This window comes from Sinohyriopsis cumingii, chromosome 15 (assembly GCF_028554795.1).
Source record: "Sinohyriopsis cumingii isolate HCF-2022 chromosome 15, ASM2855479v2, whole genome shotgun sequence".
NCBI classification, from domain to species: Eukaryota; Metazoa; Mollusca; class Bivalvia; order Unionida; family Unionidae; genus Sinohyriopsis; species Sinohyriopsis cumingii.
The window spans coordinates 74300592-74327343 of record NC_142975.1 but is presented as its reverse complement, the minus strand read 5'-3'; the positions used below and the strand labels follow the sequence as shown (position 1 = coordinate 74327343).

Below are 26752 nucleotides of genomic sequence, written 5' to 3'. Positions count from 1 at the left end.
TTATGTCATAGGACGAGTATACATGCATGACTCTATACTTTACACAAAATCTTAGAAGCTGGTTCCATGGTTTCAGCTGCAACTAAAATATTTGAACATCTTTCAAAATGTTTTTCAATTAAACAGGTGGTAAACAAGTACTGCATAGACAAAAGGTCAACTTTCAACTGTAGTTTGGCATGTTAGTTGTGTAGTGAGTAAAATAAATCAATATAACATATTCAGAACAAAAAATGAATTATACAATCTTATCAAATGTATATAAAATATCACAATACACTAATTTTAGTGGTCAATTCGATAAAAAAGCTTCATGATTTAATACATTCCAAATTTATGGAAACTAAATGGAGTTTCCATCAAGCAAATGACTTGGAAAGCTAGAACAGTATACAAACAGCTGTAACAATATGTAAAGCACATCTAACAACTCTCTGGAGGAGTTAACCTGGTTAATTTTCCCCCACCACATACATATCAACTGTCCAATTTTCCTAGTAATGCAGAACTAGATGCATTAAATTGAAAGTTCCAACCATTTTTTGGTATCTTGTTCAGCACAATGTCTCTAATGTGGTAAAATTCTGAATACATATGATTTGTGACAGTGTGTGCACAATTTTATGGAGCCCCCAAGCTCATGTGTGACTTTCAAAAACTTCAAAAGAGAACCCTAACTTTCCTGATAATGCTGATGCTGAGGCTAAAGGTGCCATCGCCATCACCACCAGAAAATTGTTAACTACACTTGCCACTAACACCAAGCCAAAGCTAATACAGCTGATTACCATACAGAAGCTAATGTTAAGGCAGGTTTAACTTTACCTCAAAACCAAGTTAACCTTCATAATAGATATAACATCTTTTGAGTAATAATAGTACATGTAATGTTGAAAAATCTAATCAGTATTTACTTAAGTGAACATAATACCTTTTAAGATACTAGTTATGCTAGCCACCTGTTTATTTCAGGTCTGTGTTTATGCAGCAACTTGGCTATTGACTGACATATGCTTTTTTGATGTACTGATGTCTTAGAAATAGATGGATAAAACACACAGCCAGGTCACAATACCCAGTTAAAGTACAAGTCACACAGGTCATGTAGGTGTTTTTTGTATGGATTATTTCAGTAATGGGATGGATGTAACATTTTTAGAATTAGATTACACATACCTTTAAATAGTGATTATTCACATTAATGTGATTTTCTTATATCAATATTCCAAGGATGGTCATTATTTACTTTCCCTGAGAAATACATACAGCAAGTTCAATGTTAAAGTGTACAGAATGTCATGACATGATCACAAAGCTACATGTGTTGAAAAAAAATTTTGAACTACCCTTTCATTGGTTAATATAAGAACAACATCCTCTTTTCTTGACCCAATTTAGCACCTGGTCATCAATGTAAACTTCCATTAGGGATCAATCATTTTTGTCTGGAAGTTGTTTGATTATATTTAAGGTGCAAAGAACTAAACAATCTAGATTGAATGGATGTTGATTAAATTATATTAGTATTAAATTTAAGAACAACAATTAATATTTAAGTTGAGACGAGTAAATGCACCTACATGACCACACTGACCACCATGTTAGCAGATTCTTACAGATGGATGGTTAAAACGCTGACACCCAGGTCACACTACCCAGTTAGTAGATTCCATCTCATGATTGTATCCAAAAGTAATTTGACATTAAAACAGTGTTGAAAACAGTGATGAGGAGAACGTTTTTCAATAGTCTTTCATGCATAACTTTTCATTAAGGTATTATATTGTGTTTATGCATGCAATTGTGAAATGTTCAGTAAAAATAAAAACTTTTAAATTCAAATACTGCTTGGTTTTGTGTAATTTAACTGTTAGCAAATATAAGTGATTTAGTAATATTGTTAGTCCTTCTGCTTGCAATAACGATCAAGTCTGGATTATAAACAAACACACCTCGAAACGGCCAAGCCTTGAATATCTGACTGCAACCACCTGCAAGGAGTATCAAATACAGTGTAGTATCAAAATCTCTATTATTCCTTTTCATCTACCTTGATGTACACATTACTTCAATTTGTAACCAGCATTCCATGGAACCCAGTGTCTCACCTGCAATCGTGTGTGTGCCTAATGTATATTACCCATCCCCCAATCACAAAAGTCACAACTTAAAATGTTAACATGAAACTTTATTGTGGATGCCACAGTAGGTAACTGCACTGGTTGCCTATATTTCACCTATATCTCACCATGCATTCTCAGGTGAGACCAAACGTTTCCTCAATATACATGTTTTGTATTATTTTCTTAAGTCAATTTAGAAACAGTTTCACCTATATTCATTTTAGCTTCTTTTCCAGGCTGAAACAGAGAATATATTCTATCTGCCTTAAGTCTGCACTGCTTTGGTAAAATGGCTGCAAATAAAGATTTTCTTTTATATGTGTGCCAAATTATGGAAAATCAACTTTAAATCTTTCAAGTTTGTAGTCCATTACATGCAAACAAGATCTTTTGTACCATTGGTGATGCACTCCAACACACATCTGACACATACTTATGACACAATGATTTGTTTGCCATAAACTTGCTGAAACCTTCATGCAACACTGTCATTTCTATACTGAATACTGGCTATGGACTGCAAAACTATAGCTAATCTTTCATTATTTGGAGAGAGTTTCACATGCAAACTATTATGTACAGAGTGTCTAGACAAGATATTTAAGCTATATAATCTGCAATGGGTCACCATACCAACACCCTCAATTGCCTCTATTCATCCCCACCCCAACCAACCCAACAGTGACAAGGGTCTTAATGCAGCTCTGTGTTCATTTGTTTGGTTATCTAATTAGAAATATACAGGCCATTCAATATTAAAGAGAGTATGCCATTCAATGCCATACATCTCGATCAATTTCTCATCATATGATCACAACTCAAAACTTTAAAAATGAGTGACCTTACCAAATGGTGGTTTTGAAATTTATTTTAAGACCTCAACAGTACCACATAATGTGATTTGGGGAGCATTCTGAAACATAATCTTTGGGATGATCTTAATTTTCATGGCCATTTTTATTACGTCTCAGTCAAAAGCAGCAGCATACCAAAATTTGTAATGGACAGATGGGCACATAGATGAATGGACCAATGAATAAGCAGAAATTAAATGTTCCTGGTCATATACTTCCTTAGTGCTTTATAAGCCAGAACTAATATGCAAGTCTGAGTGGGTCTTTGCTGAGCAAATTCTTTTGAATTTTCACCTTTTAGCCTGATTTTCTTCTCAAAATTGCAGGTCTAGTACACTGAAGATTACTATCAGTGTTGTCTACAAAACAGGGAGCGACAGTAACTCAGTTGCTAGTTCAGGAGTCATAATCCAAGGGTCAAGGGTACAAAATCGGCTTAAGCCTCCTTCGGACAGCTGCCTTGGTATATCCTTGTGAAAAGCACTCTGCATCTATTTCTTTCACGTAATATAGCCAATATCCTGAGTGCAGTTAAAAACCAACTAATCAAACCAACACCTAGGAATAATGAAATTTGCAAATCCCTAACTCTGTCACAATTTTTATCTTTACTATTTTAGCTTTTTTTTCTGTCACTTCAAGTTTAGTTCAGATACATTATCATCTGATACTGACTTATACATTTTAAAACAAGATCACAGAATTTGTTTCATAAGAACATTTGTGAGATTTTCTTTTATGTTATTATAACAATATCAAACTAGTTGGTCTTATTAATACCATGGATAAAAATAGCTTCCAATATCTTGGTATAACAGTTTCATTTTGATGCAAATCTAGAACCAGTCCATTCAAAGTATTAGAGAATTGGAAAAGTTCTTGACCTGGAAGAAAACAAAATGTGCAACACTGAAAGAAACATGGATGACTGAAACTACTGTTACAGTAGCAAGTAATTAATGAAGTACCTAGTTAATACACTTGTATTTGTTACCAATCTTTGCTAATTTTCATGTTTTCAGAAATCATGTACATGCATACTCACAAAAACAGAAATAAACAAAGCATGTTCAAACTCCAATAAAACGGACTTTACATACGAGATTTTCTATATTCCTGAGTTGAAAAGTCTCTAAAAATCAACTTGCCCACTCAGGCAAGTGCTAAAATTTGTACTTGCCCAGAAAAAGTATTTCTGCAACAGCTATTAGAGAAATATGATGTTAACAGCCTAAATTTAGACAAGCGAAAGGTTGCTTTCCAGAATATATTTTAGAACCCTTCCAACATTAGTTGTAAGTAATTACAAATTAAGACCACATCTGCACTTCTTCTGGGATGAATTTATTAGTATTAAAGAGTGAGATTGCATTGCTTGTATAAACCTGATCAAAACAAATGGAAAACAAACTTACACTGACTGTTTGGACCTGTAATAAACAAAGTCTGCAATATTTTCAATGTAACATTCTCATCATCAAAGAGAAAAACTTGTCAGCCTTGAAACAGCACTTGCCAGATCGAAAGGATGAATTGAAAATTCACTTGACTGCTGAAAATTGTCTCTTGTCTTTGGCTGAGTGAATTTTCAACCCCTCTACACAATGAAATAAACTTCACACCATAAAAATGTTCAAGTTTTTAAATAGTCAAGCTCCATGCCAGCTGCAATTTACCTGGATCTGGCAATTTTCCTAAAAAAAATTTTGTATCAGAAGGTAAAAGTTTTAGCTGCATGGATTCTATGTGATACATAATTTTGGTTCAGCATACCTATTAAAAACTAGAAGTGTGAGTCAGCAGGACCTGATAGATCTCTGTATCTCTGTCTCATGGGCCAGACCTCTGTGTTTCTGTGTCATGGGTAAGATCTGTGCCTCTGTCTCATTGGTAAGACATGTGTGTTTCTGTCTCATGGGTAAGATCTCTGAGTCTCTGTGTCATGGGTAAGATCTGTGCCTCTGTCTCATGGGTAAGACATGTGTGTCTCTGTCTCATGGGTAAGATCTCTGTGTCTCTGTCTCATGGGTAAGATCTGTGTCTCTGACTCATGGGTAAGACGTGTGTCTCTGTCTCTGTCTCATAGGTAAGATCTGTGTCTCTGTCTCATGGGTAAGATCTGTGTCTCTGACTCATGGGTATGACATGTGTGTCTCTGTCTCTGTCTCATGGGTAAGATCTGTGCCTCTGTCTCATGGGTAAGACATGTGTGTCTCTGTCTCTGTCTCATGGGTAAGATCTCTGTGTCTCTGTCTCATTGGTAAGATCTGTGTTGCTGTTGCATGGGTAAAATCTGTGTCTCTGTCTCATGGGTAAGACCTCTGTGTCTCAGTCTCATAGGTAAGATCTCTGTCTCTGTCTCATGGGTAAGATCTGAGTCTGTCTCATGGGTAAGACATGTGTGTCTCTGTCTCTGTCTCATAGGTAAGATCTGTGTCTCTGTCTCATGGGTAAGATCTGAGTCTGTCTCATGGGTAAGACATGTGTGTCTCTGTCTCTATCTCATGGGTAAGATCTGTGTCTCTGTCTCATGGGTTAGATCTCTGTCTCTGTCTCATGGGTAAGACCTCTGAGTTTCTGTCTCATGGGTAAGACCTGTGTTGCTGTCGCATGGGTATGATCTGTGTCTCTGTCTCATGGGTAAGATCTCTGTGTCTCAGTCTCATGGGTAAGACCTCTGTGTCTCTGTCTCATGGGTAAGACCTCTGTGTCTCAGTCTCATGGGTAAGATCTGTGTCTCTGTCTCATGGGTAAGGCCTGTGTGTCTCTCCTGTGTGTCTCTGTCCCATAGGTAAATACTTTGAATGAAACCATGTTGAAGACCTAGTTTCAGTGCTCAACACCCATTTATTTCCAACTACACATCCATTGCATATTTGGTAGCAAAGGTGAAGAGGTGTTGGAATTAACAATAAGGCAAGATTTTTCATAAAGATTCAATAAACCCTGGAAATCAGGTCACATGGCCCCATTGTTGGTCCAACACAATGTTACCTCAAAATGCACCTAACTGCAAGTCGGAGCTCAACAGGAACAATGAAAGAAGAGTTACAGCCAGAATATGGTGGATGGATGCAGGATTAGAATCAGGTATATGGAACCAGGAGCATAACAACAATCAATCTGAATCTGATTTTAACACAGAAAAGTTACAATTTACAAGTAGGACCAGAAACTTAAATCAATGTTACTTTTTTTTTAAAAATACATTTGAAATACAACATACAGCATTTTACCACATAGGTAATGACTATTCAGTGTCGGAAACCTGATAAATGGATGTATTTGATGTGGCCTTTTGTTGGGATACTGTACAGCTGTGCTAAAAAGGCAAGGGATAGTAAAAGTTACCAGAGGCTACTAAACATTCAACCCGGGTCACATGTTAAAAACGTCATATGATACAGCAGCCTAAAATTAGTAACATCACTATGAGAAACAACTGCAAGCTTTTATTAAGTCTACATAAAGTGTTGCAATAATCATGTTAATTTCACAGACTTTCATTATGAAACCATACAACAGTTAAACAGTCAGAAGACAAAGCTTTTCTAGGAGTAAACATTATCCAACTAACACAGACTGATGGGATCTATGGTAACATGAATGCTGAGGTGACAGGAGATGGAACATGAACTCATTTGTATCACACTGAAACACAATTAACTGTGCATATCTACAGTTAAATGTACCAATTAATTAACATTGTAACCAAGTATGATCAATTTTCTTAATTTAATATAAATGCAAAAAAAAAATTAACATTTAATTTCCTGTCAGTTACAGTAATTAATGTGGTATAGCACAGCACCGAATCCCAGGTTACAAGAAAGACTGTGTAGTTTTTAAAATGTTTCTGACTGGTTTCAGTTGTAGATAGTTAATAATTTAATGACATTCATGAAGCTTATTGCTCCAAATTAAAGCTAAAACTCAAATTAAAAATCTCTACTGCCATTTTAGTAGTATATTTCTGAAAGGACAAAATCAAAGGGTACCCTAAATGCTACTGACTGGTTATATCATATTTTTTTAAAGGTACATTTAATGAGCAAGTAAACACATATTTTGCTCTTCAATGATATAAATCAAAGTTCACACAAGGAATTTTTAAGGGAAGCATGAAAGAAATAGAAATAGCCTAGTAAAATTAAGAAATATCTTATATGTCACATATATATAGTCACTGTAATTAATGGTTATTATTACTATTGGTAAGATTTTAAATTTGTGCCTTTACCTAACCATGCATTTAACCTCTTTTCAAAGCATTACTGCCACATGTTTCTTTCACTTAGGAAAGATGAATACTGACAATGACCATATCAAGAATTTTACTCCAGTAACTTTGTGGGTTGAATACATACATTTCTGGGGTAAACACTAAGACTGTATACATTCTAAGATTGTATACATCTAATGTAGCATAATTAAATATATGTAACAAGAACAGACCAGAGGATTATTACGATAACAATCCTATCTGCCAAGTGACCTCTGTATCTCATACAATCTAGTCTGCCAAGTGACCTCTTTATTTCATGCAATCCTGTCTGCCAAGAGACATCTATATCTCACGCAATCCTGTCTGCCAAGTGACATCTATATCTCATAATCCTGTCTGTTTGGTGACATCTATGTCTCATACAATCCTGTATGCCAAGTGATATCTATATCTCATGCAATCCTGTCTGTTAAGTGACATCTATATCTCATGCAATCCTGTATGCCATGTGACATCTATATCTCATACAGTCCTGTCTGAAAAGTGACATCTATATCTCATGCAATCCTGTATGCTATGTGACATCTATATCTCACACAGTCCTGTCTGCCAAGTGACATCTATATATCATAATCCTGTCTGCCAAGTTACATCCATATTTCATACAATCCTGTATGCCAAGTGACATCTATTTCTCATACAATCCTGTCTGCTAAGTTACATCTATATTTCATACAATCCTGTCTGCCAAGTGACTTCTATATCTAGTATTCCTGTCTGCCAAGTGACATTGATTTCTCATACAATCCTGTGACATCTATATCTCATGCAATCCTGTCTGAAAAGTGACATCTATATCTCATGCAATCCTGTATGCCAAGTGACATCTACATCTCATACAATCCTGTCTGCCAACTGACATCTATATCTCATAATCCTGTCTGCCAAATGACTAGTATTTCATACAATTCTACAGGCAAGAAAACCATGTACTACCGAGATTTAACCTTGTAATATATTCAGGTATTTATCAAGCTTAACATACTACAAAACAATAGGATTTTTTTTTAAAACTGTAGATATACACAGTTCTGATGAATAAACAAAAATAAAGTAACAGCCAGAATTAACAATACATAAAGTTGGAATGTCAATTTCTAATACAAACCTCTTTCTCACTATTATAGTGATAAGATGAAGATTGCAGAAATGGAGTATTCTGAAAAGCAAGTGTTGATTCACTCAATATGTGAATCACTAAATAAAGAAGTTCTACATAAGGATGACTGATATGTTGGAAAGGACCTTTCTTAAAGGGTTCAACAATGGTAAAAAATGTTTCACATCTATTAAATACAAGTCCTTTACTAATGCCAAAATATCTGCATAAATTTTGTGCCAACTTGAAATATATTTTTTTAAATGACACCTGCAAGTCTGATCAGATAAAGAGTGAATAACAAAAGCACTATGAAGTGTATTGTGTGTATTATTTACAAATTAACAAAAACTGCGCAAACAAGTTTTACATGTTCCAGTTACCCAAGTTAATTAATTTGAAACATTTGCTCCACAGCTGTCAGCATTTAGACCATCACCTGTAACCAAAGTCCATATTTTATAACAGTGCATTTGATCATTTATACACTATTCATTCAGGACAAGTTTTAAAGGTTTCAGCCACATTTAAAATTGAAGTACTTGATGACCATAAGAACACTCATTCAAACAGAGACACATAATCAAATGTATCCTCAATTGATCATGGTCGCTAAACTGCTTCAAATATTCTTTTGGGCTTGATTAACGTCTTGATGATTAAGATTCAGTCTGGCGTCATAAGTTAGTGTTTTATAGAGTTCATAAAATACCCTGTTGAATTTTAATAATGCAATTAATTCCACACCAGAAAGCAAAAAGTTTCAAAACGAGCCAATTCTTACCTATAACTCGGAGTATTTATCCACATAACAAACTGAACAGGTTTGACTCAGATTTGCCATCACATGTGACAAAAGATTAGGTCTACTGTTTGCTTTAAACAGTTAAAGACGGATGATGGTTTGGTTTGGTTTGGTTTTATAACCTATTATTTATTGATTTTAAACAGTTTGAAAAATTTGCTACAAATTTTCAGTGACAATGTCTTTTTTGCATACTGGTAATAGTACCGTTTCTTGTTTCCCATAAAGTGTAATGGTTTACTAGCACATTTGTTTTCAGCACTGGTGCTGAACTAAACCATGGAAGACTATCCTAATAAAAAGCTATTTACAGTTTTTACTTCTGGAAGATCTCATCCCAGTAAATCAAATAGTAAAATAAAATGTTATATTTTTGCATGAAAAATTATAATAAAACATTTGGTTATTTGACTTATCCAACCAACCTTCAATTATTTTCGTTGATTTCTTACCACTAGCTTTAAATCACATGTGGAAAAAGCAGAGACTCTGATCAGCTGGTGCATCAATCTACATCAGCAGATCTGAGTCTACAATGATCAGTGCTGCATGCTTTGGGAATCACAGTGGAAACAATCAAGATTTAGCAGGCCCTAAGAAACACTCCTGCCAAGCTGTCTGAAAATGGCTCAGCCTTTTCAGTGATGTGGAAAATAGGTTTTCCAACTGGTTGTTAATAAAGCCACACCAATGCTAAGGAAACCACTACTAACATACTTCTGATGGCGCTTGCCCTAACAAACATTTCTGCCATGAGTGATTGAAATTGGCTCAGCTAATGCTGTGATGTTGAAAATAGGTTTATCATCTTGCTGCTAAAGAAACCACATTCTTGCTAAGGCAGCTACACTATACATAATGTTAAAAAAACAATGTTTTCTAAAAAACATTTCTACCAAGTTTGACTGAAACTGTCTAAGCCATTATTTAGCCAAGGACATCCCAAGGAACATTAATACCAAACCAGATTAAAAAGTTGTCCCAGTGACCTCTGAGAAGTAAAAGATATAAATGCTGACAGACAACAAATGATCCTCTGCCCTTTAAGAGCAAAAGGTATAGTAGCCAGGGGTACCAATAATTCTGTAAGTAGAGCGATCTGTTGATATGCACAACATCTGATGATTGCCCTGTTATATACTAAGTTTCATAAATCTCCACTAAGAACTGTGAAACGAGTTGTGTTCACAAAGTTCTGTCACATATTACATCTAACTCAAATTCAAAAGGTGGCTTGTCAATAAGTGCATCTTCAGATAATGATGATATTTACCAATTTTCTAAGTGATCCGTAAAGAAACTGCAAGATTAGTTGTGTTCAACAAATTCTGTCACACTATGCATTCAGCTGCAATATGAAAAGGGCAATAACTTGTTTGGAAATGCTGGGAGCAAATTTATTTGTCACGATGAGCATCTTCAGGCAATGACCATAATATTTACCAAGCTGCATGGGAATCCATCAAAAGCTGCATGACTTGTTATGTTTCATATCTTTCGTATAAAGTCATGACTGCAAGGGCATGAATATCAAGCCATCATCATAAAAGAAACTAACTGTTGGGGAGAATGCTCCATTCCCATTCCCCAAGTGCTGGAAAAGAGCATCAATTAAATAGTGGTACAAATATAACTATAATTCTTGGTTTGATCAGATAAAATCATAGCAGGATGGAAAGTGAGCATATTTCTATTTGCAAAGATCTCCATTACAGACACTGGGTCTTTAAAAGGTGTTGCAATATGAAAGTATGCACTGCTATATAATGTACCATAATAACTGTGTCTACATCTAGAGAGAAAATAAAGTAATCAAATACAATATGCAGTCATTAGAATTCAATTCCAACTGTTTTGTGAGAGTTACAAATGTTGGAATGATCATGCCTTAAATTTCTTGACTTATTTTATTACCAAATCAGATATATGAATGGCCTAAGTGGTTCAAGCATCCGCCTTGTATACGGCAGGTCAAGGGTTCAAACCCCAGCTGAGTTATACCAAAGACTTACAAAAATGGTATTAACAGCTGCCTCACTGTGTTCAGCATTAAGAGGTTAGTGTTAGGACTTGTTGGCGTGATGTCAAGAAAATGTGACTGGGTGGGACATCATGCTACTTGTCTGCGGCATGATGCCCCAGTGCCTTACTGCAGACATCATAGCGATGACTGAAACATTGTTGAAGCTATGTTAAAAATCCAAATCACACATATGAGATGAATAAATGAGAAGACTGAGTAAGAGATATATATCTATTCCATTTGTATGTATTTTCCAATATTTAAAACTAATTTTTCTATAAATCAATTTTCTGTGACATCCCAAAAAATTCCATTATAACTAAAGCTGACTGTACTAAAACAAGGGTTCCACAGAATGCATTGTCTATATTTGGTAATGACAGCCATAGCTATGGCAGAGAGGCATCATTTCTCCTGTAAATTGCACTATGATGTAATGTTATCATCTCTGCTAGCTTACCACCTCCATCCCAACACTTGGTATACACAGAATAATTCCTGTGTAAGACAATGTCATGTGATTTTGTTATTTATGGGTGAGACATGCAATTGAGACCAATAAAATCACTTGATAGATATAGATTTCAAACACTTTGTAAGTCACCAGTTATTTTGATAGTCACGTGTTATTCAAAACATTCCTGTCAAGGACAGTTTAAGTTTCATGAGAAGATTTCAATTTTATTGGTAAAAGTAAACCATTCTGATTGGCTTGGCATTGCACATACTTATTTGCTCTGAAGACCCTGGCTAGCATAGACTTTCTAAAACCTTGACACAAAATCTTAAAATTGGTGACTGACAATGACTCCATAGCTAAAAAGTGACATCTATGCTCCACTACATGTTAATGCAGGTAAGACAATTATAATGACAATTTTGCCCTGATGGGTTACTCTAGTTATATTTTGATAACGATTCCAAACTGATACTGTATCGTATTTGGAACTGCATTATAATGAAGTGCATAAGGGCAAAGGAAAGCTGCAATCTGACTATGTATATTCAAAAAAAAAATCATACAATATAGCAATCAGAAACTCTTGCAGTTTAATAAGGCAAGAATTGATTCAATTTACCTCGAAATCAGGCTCAGAGTATTCACCATTTTCTTCCACGGGCATTTCTGCATGCTCCCATTCAATCCTGGCTAGGCCATCCTTATCGGGATTATGGGCATTCACAATAATAACCTGGTCTCTTGGTTTCACCATTCCACAGTTTCTGGCTACGCTTATGGCGGTCTTGATCATGTCCCCTGAAAAATCAGTGCAATATAATCATGAATACATATCTATGACATTTGCAAATGTAACAAAAGCTAAAAATATTACTTCTTAAATATTTATTGGCTTAAAATTAACAGGTTTCCTATGAACTGTATCATCTTTATTTTATCTACTGTGAACCATTTTAAATTCATAAGGTACAAATTTTCACGTTTTTGCTGGCAAGCTAAACTACAAATTTAGAGTCACAATGAGGTTTGTGATTTTGTGGGTTTAACACAATTTATCAGCACATGATACATGACAGCCAATATATTTCAGTGGCGGAACAGCCTGAAAAAATCCTGGGAAGAACCAAAGACCCATGGGAGCTTATGGCAAGCTTTCTCATAAACCAATGTTGGCTGAGACTTGAATCCACTTGGAAAGGGGTGACACAAGAGTGAACTGTAAAGGTGAGTGCCTAAGATCATTTGGCCTCATGGGGCCACCATCCCAGTGTCAGAATGAAATAAGAACCAAGCTGATATACAATAAACTAAGCTGATAAACAAAGTGTACTTCTACCTTATGCCATAATAAAGCAACAATTGTTTGTTTTAAAACTAAACATATTTATAGTGCTCAGAAATATAATTATCATGATATGTTTAAGAAAGATGAGAAACAATGGAAATGTACTGATTACAATTAAATTCACATGCAAAACTTTATCATTTGAAAGCTAGGAGCTAATGTAAAGACTCTAACTGATGATACACTGAACCAAAATAATTCAGTCTGTGTTCTTCTTTACTTCAGAGCTGTTCCAGTGAAATATACATGGGACCCAGGGAAGGCACTTTCAAAGTGGTGTAGTCACCCGTAGACACAATTTTGAATTTTGTATCACTTTCATATGAACTCTTCTGTAATCCAAAAACCTGGCTTACATTTTTTAAAAAGGAATCCCCTGGGTACCATGTATGTTTAAATGGAAAAGCCTTCACAAAGCACACTGTGTATCCATTTATAATAAATAAAATTCAATAAAACGTTAAGCTATCACAGAAAATTTGCAAACATATTAAAATCACAAAAGCATTAACCATCCCCTAGTTCATGTCACTGAGCAATCAACAGGACTGAATACCATTCATGAAAGCACGATCATTTTAGTTTTTCCTTGGAGAATTTGTTCACATATTTGGAAGATCTAATCATGCAGCTGGCACAATGGCATGATACCAGTTTACTTCAAATGAAGCAGAACTCTCTCCTTGCAAACTGCTTTGAAAACATGAAATTTTCTTCCAGCACTTTGTCCACACAAAGAAGGCAGTGAGTCATCTACAGAATTCATCAAGTATCAACAAGTTTTACACTCGCTGATCACTGTGTCAGCAATACTATGACAGCTTAAAGTATGAAACTCAACTTTGACAGGACTGTTTATGCACTGAAAAGATATAAGCTCTGTTTTGGAAAAAACCTGTTACACAAGCACTGGCTGTTTTTTAGTGCCTAATCACTAACTGTTAAGAGCTTTTTGCTTTGATAGTGGTCTTTAAGAATGCTGAAAAACCTAACAGCAATCTTAATTTCTGCAGTGGAATTGCTAACTTCTAAAAACATGCAAAATTATGTCATCATCAGCAGGGATCATCTTTGACTCATATCTCTACATTTATGCCAAATGTTAGCAATGAATAACGTACTTAACCAAATCAATTAACACATTAGAGATTAAGCCTGTCTGGTCAAAAATGATGGTATACATTTTTATACAGATACAGTGTGACCCCGCTACAACACGGTAGTTGGGAGCCATAAAATCCGACCGCGTTATATACCGAACTGTGTTATATGCAACCAAGTCAGTTAGCTGAAGAAAATGTACCCCCCAACAACAAAAAAATTGTGTGTGTGTGTGGGGGGGGGGTAATAAATGCGGGCGGTAAAATATGTGCTTCATCGGCACAGTTACCATTTTGAATTAATGCATATTAAATAAGAAATACACCTGTAGTGAAAACAGAGAAGACATAATATAATAGTTTACTTTATTTACAGAACCATGAATTGGTACATGTACGTGAATCCTGTTTATATATAAATGTCTAATGTATAGCATGAATAGAGTATCAACACCGTGTACTCACCTGCGAACCTCATCATATACAATGAATCCACAGTACAAGTGATTCCATCGAAAATATGCACACACAGCTTTAAAATATTCAATAATTTTGTAACACGTCACATTGGTCTGAATTCAGTGGAAAAACATAGCACAATCATGTAACAAATGACGAAGCACATTTACTTTGAAGTACGTTCCAAGTCAGTAAAAGTTAGTTTGTGTTTTAAGCCGCCATTAGCATAAAATTTTTCCCTACAAAAAGTAAACTTTCACAACACAGTTAACGTGTTCCAGTCACGTTGGAAAATGCAAAAATCCATCAGATTCCATCACTTTTATTTAAGTTTTGTACTGACTTCCTTTGAAGAAAACTTCTTTGCTGTTATTGAAAGATTGTTGTTGGCTTTCTTTGATGAAGGGTGCATAAGCTTTTGAAGTCGCCGCTAAAGAACAGCTTTGGAGAACCAAACGAATGCCCATTTCTTATTGTGGCGGCAACATCAAATAATTGTACTGCATGATTGAGACTGGTATTTTTTCCATTTGCTGAGTATGTTTTCATAACAGTCGGTGCTTCAAAGGTAATCTGTTTCCTTTGAAATTTCAGCAAACTGTTTTATCTGGGTACATTTTTAAAAAGGAATTGGCCGTCGTTTAGACTATTATAGTTACTATCCCTCCATGCCTACTGAATAAACCAATAAGTAAGATGTTTTTTTCTTCTTTTTTTTTTTTACATTTGTGGTAGCAGTGTGATGCTGCCTTCCACGCATGCATCTGAAAATTAACAATGGGTCAATGGACGATAGAGACGCAGGTGTTCTGATGACAGGGATTATTACAGAAAACATGAGCGTTCTGAAGGATTTAATTCTGAGTGAAACGAAGAGGAATTTTACTTACCATCCACATACAAATGCCAGTCTTTGTAAATATATTAATTACTAGCGAGTGGCCGAAAATCCGATGAAAGATAGATTACTAGAGAATGCCTCGTCCGGTTGATCTCCATTACCAGAAATTTAAACGACAAAAAAGTGGATATTTCACAACATACAGAACTCATGCTAGATGTCAGGATAAGCGGATTATGATATAACAATGCACTGTTTAGATGGTTTGTCAGCATAGACAAAGAATTTGTTTATGTAACAATAGATAAATTTCAGTGCATTTTATATCCAGTTAGTGGCTTCCTTTCATGGGGCCTCTGAATTTCTGCACTCCAAACCAATGGTTGTACATAATAGTTTAAACAGCCAACAATGTTGCCAACAAATAAAAAAAACACATGGAATGTTTTGCAGCCAATAAGGAAAAACAATCCAAGTTTGCGACATTGGCGAAGACCTACGCGATCAAAGAATAAACATTTTATGCATTTTTTCTTCTTCTTACTTTTAAGAAGAAAAAAAAAACTTTTTCGTGTACAAGAAAAATACATATAAAATTTCTATAGCCAAGCCACGGGCGTCTTGCATTATTCATACGCGATCTCTTCCCCAAAATGATAAGCAACTGTTTAAGTTTTTTTGCGTACTTTTTATGAATTTTTTTGTGCACAAGAAAAATACATGTATGTGAAATTTCGGGAGCCACACCACAACCGTGTTATATCTGAATTCGCGTTATAACAGAGCGTGCTATAGCGGGGTCACACTGTATATACATCATTGCTCCATATTTTATCATATTTTTTGTAATTCTGAAAATGACAAATCCATGAAATTAAAAGTGCCCATGAATATGTATTTTTTCTTAACCAAACCATGAAATTTGACTGCCATGAATAATAAAGTGATATGCATAATTTCAAATCTTTAAAAATCTTAACATTGTTGGTGCCTTTGCCATTGCTGCGGCCAACTGAAAAGTGAAATGCCTGTAGCACAATATGCTTAGATTAAAACCTCTGTGAATCTTACTGCCACAGTCACTGTTTGGTAGCACAACAAGATCTTCTAATATGTTATATTTTAGGTATACAATTCACAGTAAGAAGTGCGAGAAAACAATTTTTCTGGGCAATGCTGTGTCAAATATATTTTTACCTTTTATCTTGCATGACAATATGTTTTATTCATTTCAAAATAATTTTTTATATAGTTGCAAATTTTGTTCTCAACCTGTTTATCCTCAAATGTTTTACATAACTTACGATCTGCACTATAAAGCACATGTTGTGTTGACATGCCATTCATTCCTATACAAATTTACATAGAATGGTATCATTAAGACATAATGTTTTACTTACTAAACAGGGACGTGAATTCTTACTGCATAACTGATAAACTCTCAACATAATACTGTTATCAAAATTTTGAATGAATACAGTGTATTATGTAAGATACTTGACTTTAACAAATCACAGCACTCCCAGTTGTCAATATGGTGCAGCTATTATGATATCCATTAATCCAAAGGAGATATCTGTCTCAACATTAACAGGTAAGACATCAATAGGCAAATGTTCCTACAAAAGTGACAGTCAGTTTAACTCCATAAACCTCTCAGATTGTTCTTGAAAATTTTGCATACCTGTCTATAACCTTTCTAACTGTTCTTGAACATTTTGCAAAACTGTCTATAACATTTCTAACAATTCCATATTTTGTACAAATGTCTATAACCTTTCTGACAGTTCTAGAATATTTTCCATCAGTGTGTAAAACATTTTTGACTGTTCTAAAATATTTTGCAAATCTGTCTATAACATTTCAGACTGTTCTAGAATGTTCTGCAAAAATGTCTATAACCTTTCTGATAGTTCTAGAATATCGTGTCTCTGTATGACTTTGATGACTAACAATCAAATCACGCTGCATCAAATACATGTAACCTGAAAATCCACAATGGTTTCTACTTGCATTAAGATCTGGCAGAATGTGTATAAGAATGTAATACTCATACACCAACACTATTAGTCTTCTCGACTGATACGCTTGGTCTCCTGCATTTCTATCTACCATGCGTACTCAGCTTTTACATCAAGTCCAACGGCAAACAATGCAGACACTGATCTGCAGTTGCATATCTGGGTCTGTGCAGTCTGCATCTGGACTCGACTTAGTATATATGGTAATTTATGTAGCAGACCATCTTACCTGTGATCATCACAAGAGTATATATGGTAATTTATGTAGCAGACCATCTTACCTGTGATCATCACTGTGCGTATGTTGGCCTGCCTTAATGTTTGTATAACTGGTCTGGTTTGCTTCTTCAGTTTGTTCTGCATCACTATCAGACCCAGGAACTGAAGGTTACACTCCACTTTGTCCCTGTAAAACAAACCAGCATCTTTAGTTGACCCTGATAATAAAAATATGAGAATTAAATTCTCAAATGCGACTTGTATCATCCATGGTTCATTCAGCCTAGGAAGAACGATCTCCAAGAACTTTCCAAGGTAAATCATACATTTTATTTTCTCAAGATTTATAATTCCCAAAATAATTATCCAAGTGTCCACTCTACTTTCAGGTTGCCTGGTTTTACAGGGAGAAGTTTTGTGACATATCCTAGTGTATTGTCTTAATCAGCAGGTGCTTTTCTATTCTCAATGAAGGATTTCGATCTCTTGTATCATGTTCCTGCATTGACAACCATTTTGCAGACAATAATATGGTACAGTTTCCATTGTATTGGCTTCCCTGTCATTCGGCCAGTTTGATAATGGTAAAATACTTCAAATGCAGCTTTCCAATTATCTATATACAAGCCTATAGGACTCCTTTCCACTCACAGCTGGTTAAACAAATCAGACTATTATAACCTTAAATTTCTGTGTGAAAGTCTTGTGTGGCAAATACCTCTGTCGATTAAGCTTCATTTTGCCTCTATCTTTTTTTGCAGTGGTGTGCAGACCTTATGAAATCACCCAAATAAAAGCCAATCTTTGTCAATTTGATTTAAATATGATACATGCTATCCTTTAACCTGAGATTGCCTGGTCTTGAAATATAAGTATGGTAATAGATACATGTCTAATAGTAATAGATACATGTCTAATAGTAATAGATACATGTCTAATAGTAATAGATACATGTCTAAACATTGCGGGGGAGCTATGCAGCACTTCACTTTGTGTGCTGATAAGAGATATCAACTGAGGTGTTCCAAATATAGCGGCCCCTGGAATAGCCTTATTCCCTAGTCCGCTGAATTATTATCAACTGATAAGCCATGCAAAGTCCAAGTAACATGCCAGACAGGAATTTAAGACCCAACCACAAATGTATGGAATACATAGGCAGCTCAATATAGATTAAAAATATAAATATCATTCTATAAAAAAAAATTTCCATCCATTTCTCCAAAATTCAAATGCTTTTTCAAGATATTGTGCTGAAAATGAAGGACTCTGCATGGTTTCATATGAATTCAACGACTTTTCAATACAATCACCTAACTTTAGGGTCTTCAGACTGATCACCTTTTTCTCCTTAAAAGGTCTCAATATTTCTGTTACATGGTCACAAAGAGCCCAAACAGTAACTGGTAACTCATGGAATTTGGCAAGAGTCCATATTTCCAATGGAAGAACACTGTTGACCAACTTTGGTCTTGGTAAACAGACATTAGCAATTTTAATACTAAAACAAGCCAAAAGATTCTGTGAACGTTGTTTTTTTTGCCTACATGGAATGGCTGAATTTGCAAGGCAGTGCAAAGACAACCTAAGATATTATGACTGGGTAATCTATTCAAGAAAAAAACAGTTCATATAATATTGTTACCCAACTATATTGCATGTAAACAGACCCAAATGCAATTTTTAACTGTAGAAACAAGCAAGAATGAACAGACAAGATATTCAGGGTAACACTCTACACCCCTACTCAACACTATTAATGTGGCATAAAACTGGCATACCTGGATATTTTCTGTGCTTGATGCCAGTTGATCTTTGAATCCAAGGTGCCATATGCAAGGGCAATAACTCTAAATCCTTGAATAGTATATTTGTGAAGAATATCATTAAATTCCCTTGGAACTGAAAATACAGAGGAAAGAAATTAACCAAATATAAGCTAAAATGGATGTAAATTCAACTGTGCAGGTACCCCCACTTTTGTATGCTTCAATCTTATAGTGAATGGATATAATTTAATGCAGTCAAGTAATTCAAAATCTGTTATCTGATATCTGGGTTAATTTGACAATATGGATCCTAGTTTTGAAGGCTTAATGCCATTTTCAGCACATTATAGGCTATATTTGATGGTAAGCATATCTGGAAGAGGAAGAACCCAGGAAGAACCCTGAGAGAAGCCAATGACCCATTGACAGTTACTGGCAAGCTTTCTCAAAATACTCAAATTAGCCAGCATGACTTGACAGAGGTGAGATGTCAGTTGGGGTTAAACGATTCATCAATACATGTATATGGATGCATCAATACTTTTGCTGTACCGATACACATAACAATACAACAGGTGGAAAATCAGTACAAACTGATACATATCATATGCAAGTTATTTTAATCTTCAGCATTTGTCAGTAACTATTAGTCATTTGCCTCATTATTCTTAAGACTGAGAAGTCATCTGAGACAGCTGTGGCAGATACAAGGCACTCAGTTTTATTAGTAAAAACCAAGACTAGACAACACTCACTTGCCTTCTGCAAAGTAACACAAAGTGATGAAATTTGTAACATTACCTCCATCTCCTGCCAATTTCAATCTATTTATTTTATCCCAACAGCTTGTTTTGCATAAAGGAGACATTCCAAATGTCTTCCACATGTATAATTAAGTACTTTACTCATCATTTATTAACCATCTTTATGCAAAGTTTTTATGTTAATTTAGATCTTGTCTACTTTGGTCGAATTTTGAAAGCTACACTAATGAAATAAGTTACATTTAATTCTCATTCGTGGTTATTGTTTGCTTCAGTCCTGGGTAAACAATGAACACCAATGAGAACTTAATGTAGCTTATTTCCTGCATGACAAACAAGACGTATGGGCAAAGCACAAAAGTGATCATTAATTGTTCTGCATAGTATTTAAACAGACATGCTGCTGTGTCTCACAAGATTTGTATGAATTTACATACTTGAAGAGCAGTGATATGTGAGAGCTCCTGCAAATTAGTTTAAAACTGTGTAAATGAAAATGTACTCTGTACAGTATATAATTTTTATTGAACTGTTCACCGTAAACTGTTATTTGCAACATTAGTTGTGTCAGTACATGTATCATAGCGCTTGTCATAACAAACTTTTCAGGTAGGCAACTATTTACACAACTGAGCTCTTCAGCTTGACATGAATGCTAGTTAAACTTAATTGACTGGCACATTGTGCCCTGGAGCAAGCATTATGTTGTAGTTTGAACCATGCATCAAGGTAGTTCTACAAATGCATATGTAAAATACAGCTACCTAGAAACCCCAAATAGCTGATTCCCAGTGTGGTACTTCATCTTCAGATTAAGATTTCATTCAGCAAATACTCTGATGATAGTTATGATGACAATAATTTGTAACGTTATGAAGTATGTCACATTACTGGGACTGGGAGAGTGTTAAAGGCAATGTCATAGTGTGATTTTGAGCCCCCAAATGATGTTAAATAGAAGTCTTACCTATATGCTGCATGGACAAAATTGGATGGCTTACTTGTCAATCACCCTTTCAGCAAATGTAGGAAAGGTAGAATACCAAGCCAAATTAAAATACCAACAATTTAAAAGCAGAATGCAACTTTCGTTTCTTTTCTCAAATAATTTAGCCCTGAGGGATCATGTGCTACAACACTATACATCCCTATTGGGTTGAAGATAAACAGAACAAAAAAGAATGAAAAAAAAAAGGAAATTAGTAATGAGATTTATTTGATCAAAATACCTCTGTCTGGAGGCTAGAGTGAGTCCTGCATTTGACCAAATGGAACAGCCTTAAATAGCCTAAAATGCTGAATAAAAACCACTGTTAACTAACATGTAGCCTGTTTGAAAGTATATTTTGTTATCTTGTCATGGATGAAAATGGCATATAAACAGATGCTAAATACATGTCTGTCAGTCACCTGCATACTGGATATACAACCAGTCAATGACATAAATGGGCACCACCTACCACAGACAGATCTTCTAAAGATGGAACGATTATCAATTAATATGTGCATCGGTAATGTATCGTATCAATGGCTGTGTATCATGAATCATATTGATACATGGCACAGGAATGTCATTTCACCCAAGGATGTCAGTGATCTAAATAGATGAGTGCCTCAGACCACATGGCCACCCAGGGACCCTCGACTATATGAGTTGAGAAATATTAGTTTACAATTCCTTAACTATGTTGTGTTCTCGTGTACCTTGCTTCACTTTTTCAAAATAACAAATGTAAAGATACCATAAAGTATGCATAAGGAAAATTTATTAATAAACTAAAACCAATAATATGCCCAATTCACAAGATTCCCAAAGTGGGATACATTTTTGGGTACACAAAATTGAGAGTTTCAGGATATACTAAATAGGCAATGCAGGGTATACAAAATATGAATTTCAAGGCATACAAAATAAGGAGTTTCAAAATCGGACGTTCCGGGTACACAAAATGGGGAATTTCAACATACACAATAGGGAATTGCAGGGTAATAGGGAATTGCAGGGTACCTGTATTTGGGTCACAAAGGCTGACAATCTTTTCTGGAGCCCCTTTACAGTATACTTCCATGTGGTCTTCTCCCAGGGTGCGGGTGATGACACTCATTCTCTGCAGAGTTGAAGAAAATGTGAACTGTCGCACAATGCCAACTTCAAACTGTGGCTGAAAAATGCCAGAAATAAAATATGCTGATATACAACTTGAATGATCAATTAAAGAAATTCTTAAGAATACTCACGTGCAGCACTGTCTGCTGCTATAGAATTACTTCTGTATGAAAAATAGATAATTGTAACCATATTCATGCCTGACATATTTAAACGTCAGGCTTCCTTAATTCCCTGTATTTGCAAAATTCACTGGAACATAACATGACATCATACAAACACGTTTCTATTGCACCTTCTTTGTGACATCTTTCGAAAAATAACCACCCTTAATTGGTGTTTGCAGGAATGAGATTTGCTGTACATTACCAAGAATCAACATGTTGATTCGCTTCATTTTCAGCCCCTCTGCAATGAGCTTCTTAGAGTCATACATGAGAGCGGTCACTTCCAGTCAACAGAACTTACGTGTCATGTGATAATTACTTGATTTAAACAGTATTTATTTGCTGAAGTCATCATAGCAAGTCCATAAAATCAAATAAAAAATGGAGCAACAACCATAAGCTTACCAGAGTTCTCTCCTCATTGACAATATTAACTTTGATAATGTAGCTGATGTAATTAATGAAGGCAAAGGATTGCAAACAATGAAGCATGCTAATGAGGTATTAAAAGAAAATTGTACATACAATATCGTGATGTGATGTGATTTGGATTTTTAACGTAGCTTTAACAATTTCTCAGTCATATCGCTACGATGTCTGCAATGTGGCAGTTTATAGTGATATCTAGCACTGGGGCATCATGCCGCAGACATGTAGCATTATGTCCCACCCAGTCACATTATCCTGACACCGGGCCGACCAGTCCTAACACTAACCTCTTATTGCTGAATGCCCAGCGAGGCACCTCTTAGTACCATTTTTGTAAGTCTTTGGTATGACTCAGCTGGGGATCAAACCCATGACCTCCCGCATCCGAGGCAGATGCTCTAACCACTAGGCCACCAGAGCGGTGATAGGAACACTATGCAAATATGTTTTGTTAAAGATAATCCACACACATACAACTGTTGAAGGAAATTTGTAGCAATATCATAGGGATAAACTTATGGTTCAAGTTAATTCTTGGGGAGAAATTGTTTTCATTTTGCAATGGCAAATTCATTATAATGAAGAAAACTGAGCAAGAACAAGTTTGTCATTATAACAGGAATTTACTACACTAGCTGTTTGTTTTGCATTATGACATGATAATTTTACCTCACATAATCATGTATGTCAAAATTACAACATATCCAATTATCTTACAGCACTTCACTAACAGAATTATATTTTTGTTGCTATGTTTTGAAAGAAAACAAACCAACTAAGTGACCATTCTAATTCTGAAGTGCCCACCTACACATGTCTATGAGAATCAATGAATTGCCCATATGTCACTCAAGCCCTAACATGTGATGATACCTATCAAATGCTGACCATTCTTCCACCACTATGCATCCAATGCAAATTCAAATCATCAGAAATGAAATATTTTCAAACATTAATGAAATTTTCACTAAGTAAAAACAAAAATAAACACTAATTCACACTGGATAAGTGTCAACATAAAAATACTGATTTTAAAAGACAAAACTGTAGCAGTGGGATGTGGTTATCTCTGGCAATAGGTATATAATTTTACCAACATAAAATTACCACAACACAAATAAAAGAAAACTGAAATGGAAATGTGTATATGTAAGTATTCTGTGGAATGTGGTGTCTATCTTGCGAATCACAATTTGGTGATGTGCATGACACTTTAAATCCTGGCACACTGGGGTACAAACTACAGCTGGTAGAGTAATATCATGATGACACCTTAAGTACTGGCACATCAGGGTACACACCATAGTTCATGTTTTGTGTATTCTGTAACAATTAACCCTCCTCCGTTTGAGCATGTAGCTACTACTGAGTTGTCTGACATAATCAAGACTGACTTATCGCAGAGTCGGTTCTTACAGAACTGAAATTCATTCATGACACTTTAATTTCAAGGCTGATGTGAACAGGCATGTCCCCATGTCCCCCATTTGCATGTCCCCATCTGCCGCTGACCAAAGCAAAGTCTTGAAACATGTGGGTTCTCCAACCATACATAGTGATATAGTACATACCATCACTTCTGGTTTGGTCTTCTCCAGAAGAATGCCTGTCATTAGCCAACTGGTAGCATCACTGATACTGAATCATTGTACCTCATTTGTGATACTGATAACAAGGAGCCAGTAAAGTCACTCGGAATTGGATCATACACAGGTAGCTCAGTGATTTCAAATCTGCTGCCACAATGAATAACCCGAGGAGTTTCAAGAACTCTCTCAATGAAATCCCTGTCCTGTTGAAACAGATCCAATGAGTACAGCAATCCATATGATACAGATATGAGGGAGATGTACAAGACAGAGATTGGTTATAAATGCCATACTGAGGTGGACAAAAAACTAGGATGGGTGAACGCTGGATTTTTCCCAAATCATGAAAAACCAAGATGATTAAAAAGGGACAGGAGAATGTTACTTATGTTTTTGGGGATTGTCCAGACATGCAACTATTGCCTCAGAGGAAGTCAACTGGAACAGGGTGACAAAGCAATCCATAATATGGTAAAGACAAAGGGTATGATATTTAGACAGAACAATGGAGTCAAAATTGGTAAACTTTGTCGATGAAAGCAAAGTGAAGAAACTTTTGTGATGTTGGGTGAGTAGGGACAAAAAAGTAGGCATCTGTGATATCAAGACTGATGAAATATGTGTCCCTTCATATTGAGAGTCATATAGATCATTTTATTTTTTATCTTGAACCTCAGTGGAAGAATTAATCTGCCGGGGCAACTCAAGTCTAAGATTGGCCTCAACCTGTCAATGAAACCACTAAGATTGTGGTTTATGTACAATCTCCGCTACTTGTTTGTTGATGAGAGACTCAACTTTCTGCTGAATAATATCATCATTCTCCTGATCTGTTAGCACATCCATTAGAAGGAGTAATAAGTAGAAGGTGTCTGATAAACCAATCTTACGCTCCTCTGAAATGACACGGATCACCCATTCAACTGGTGGAAATTGACTGATCCAACATGATAGGAATTGCAAAAGTCTAGCACCCTCCACCATAGAATGACTGAGCATTGGGGGTATTAAGTTAGTGGCAGGAGACAGGAGGCTTGGGTGTGGAGAAACTAGGTTTCTTACCTCCACTGTAATGGTGCCTACTAGATCGGCTTATTTGTCTGATGGCATAAGGCGGCAATATAAATGGCACTTGGGATATAAAAGATCCCTTGGTTTGGATAGCCTATTATCCCTCTCTTGTCACAGGGACAGTTTGGTTTTAAAATTGGATATGAGTGGAGTGTCAAGTTGAAGGGGTAGTTCTTGAGCATCCTGTCTATGAACTTTAATTAGGCTCCAATTTATCAATGGCGAGCCAAACAGAATCATCCCTAACGACAGCATGATGCAGCTATAGCAACGTGGCACTCAAACAGGTGTCATGACATATTAAGTCAAGATTGGGAGAACCAGTCAAAGCATTGAATGATAAGCTGCAATCTGGGCCATCAACTCTCAGGCAAGTTTGATGGTTGATTTTTCTGCCAGCTGGTGAGTTTTTATCTAGCACTGGGAGTTCAGCATGCTAAGCAGTGGAATGTGTCATGTACCAGCATGATAAAAATGTTGTTGGTACTTGGCTCTCTATAAAGAAATCATTGCTTTCCCTGGATCAGAGATATGTCAAGACTTTCTATTGGTAATCTCCTCAAATTTTGTTCACTTGGGAAGCAGCTGGAAGGATGGAGACTTCTTCATTATCAATGTCATCCAATACTTTGACTTTATAATCATGTATGGTAGTAGAGATGGAGGCAATTTCAGTGTGCAACACCCAGTATATCTCCTTGATGGCAGCCTAAAACTAAACTCTGTCCTCACTAGGGGTGGATCAGAGTAGGGCTGTTGCTCAGGAATATCTTCACACACTCCCTTTCACAGTTTGTGTCTATTTCAGGATATATCATTCCCTGTGGCAAGGATAACACAATGCCATCATCTCTATATAATTCATGACCAATGCCATATAGGTAAGCAGTGAATTTATGACAAACTGGCTCCTCTTGTTGTATTGGTAAAGAAAGCTTGTTTCGCATGGAGTATGGTCAGCACTGTTACTGCCAATGCTGAAGATAGTCTGGTTGGTGCTGGTAATGGCCATGTTATGGCAATGACTGGATGGACAGATATATCATTAAAATCTGTGTCATAATATGACTGTAAAGTCTTCTGCTTGGCAAGATGGACAGACCTATCACTAAGATCCCATAATTATAACTGTACAGTCATGTTATGATGGACAGAGAGCCCATAATTGTGATTAAATATGGCTGTAACATGGTAAAACAGATAGGTATATCATTAAGATCTC

At 35.8% G+C, this 26752-nt stretch overlaps 2 protein-coding genes across 2 annotated transcripts in view; both read right to left on the bottom strand.

Moving 5' to 3' along the window:
* The window catches only part of LOC149782080 (uncharacterized), a 38555-nt gene extending 37833 nt beyond the window's left edge, over positions 1-722 (bottom strand). The window contains exon 1 of the mRNA XM_089935060.1: positions 650-722. Coding sequence (XP_089791186.1) covers positions 650-722 — 73 coding nt within the window. The remainder of the gene's footprint in view (positions 1-649) is intronic.
* Positions 723-1891: 1169 nt separating this feature from the next.
* Positions 1892-26752, bottom strand: part of LOC149782079 (polyamine-transporting ATPase 13A3-like) — a 95689-nt gene continuing 70828 nt past the window's right edge. The window contains exons 18-22 of the mRNA XM_089933516.1: positions 22176-22329; positions 19416-19536; positions 17697-17821; positions 12269-12447; positions 1892-1991 (exon numbers count right to left, since the gene is read on the bottom strand). Coding sequence (XP_089789642.1) covers positions 1926-1991; positions 12269-12447; positions 17697-17821; positions 19416-19536; positions 22176-22329 — 645 coding nt within the window. The 3' untranslated portion in view covers positions 1892-1925. The remainder of the gene's footprint in view (positions 1992-12268; positions 12448-17696; positions 17822-19415; positions 19537-22175; positions 22330-26752) is intronic.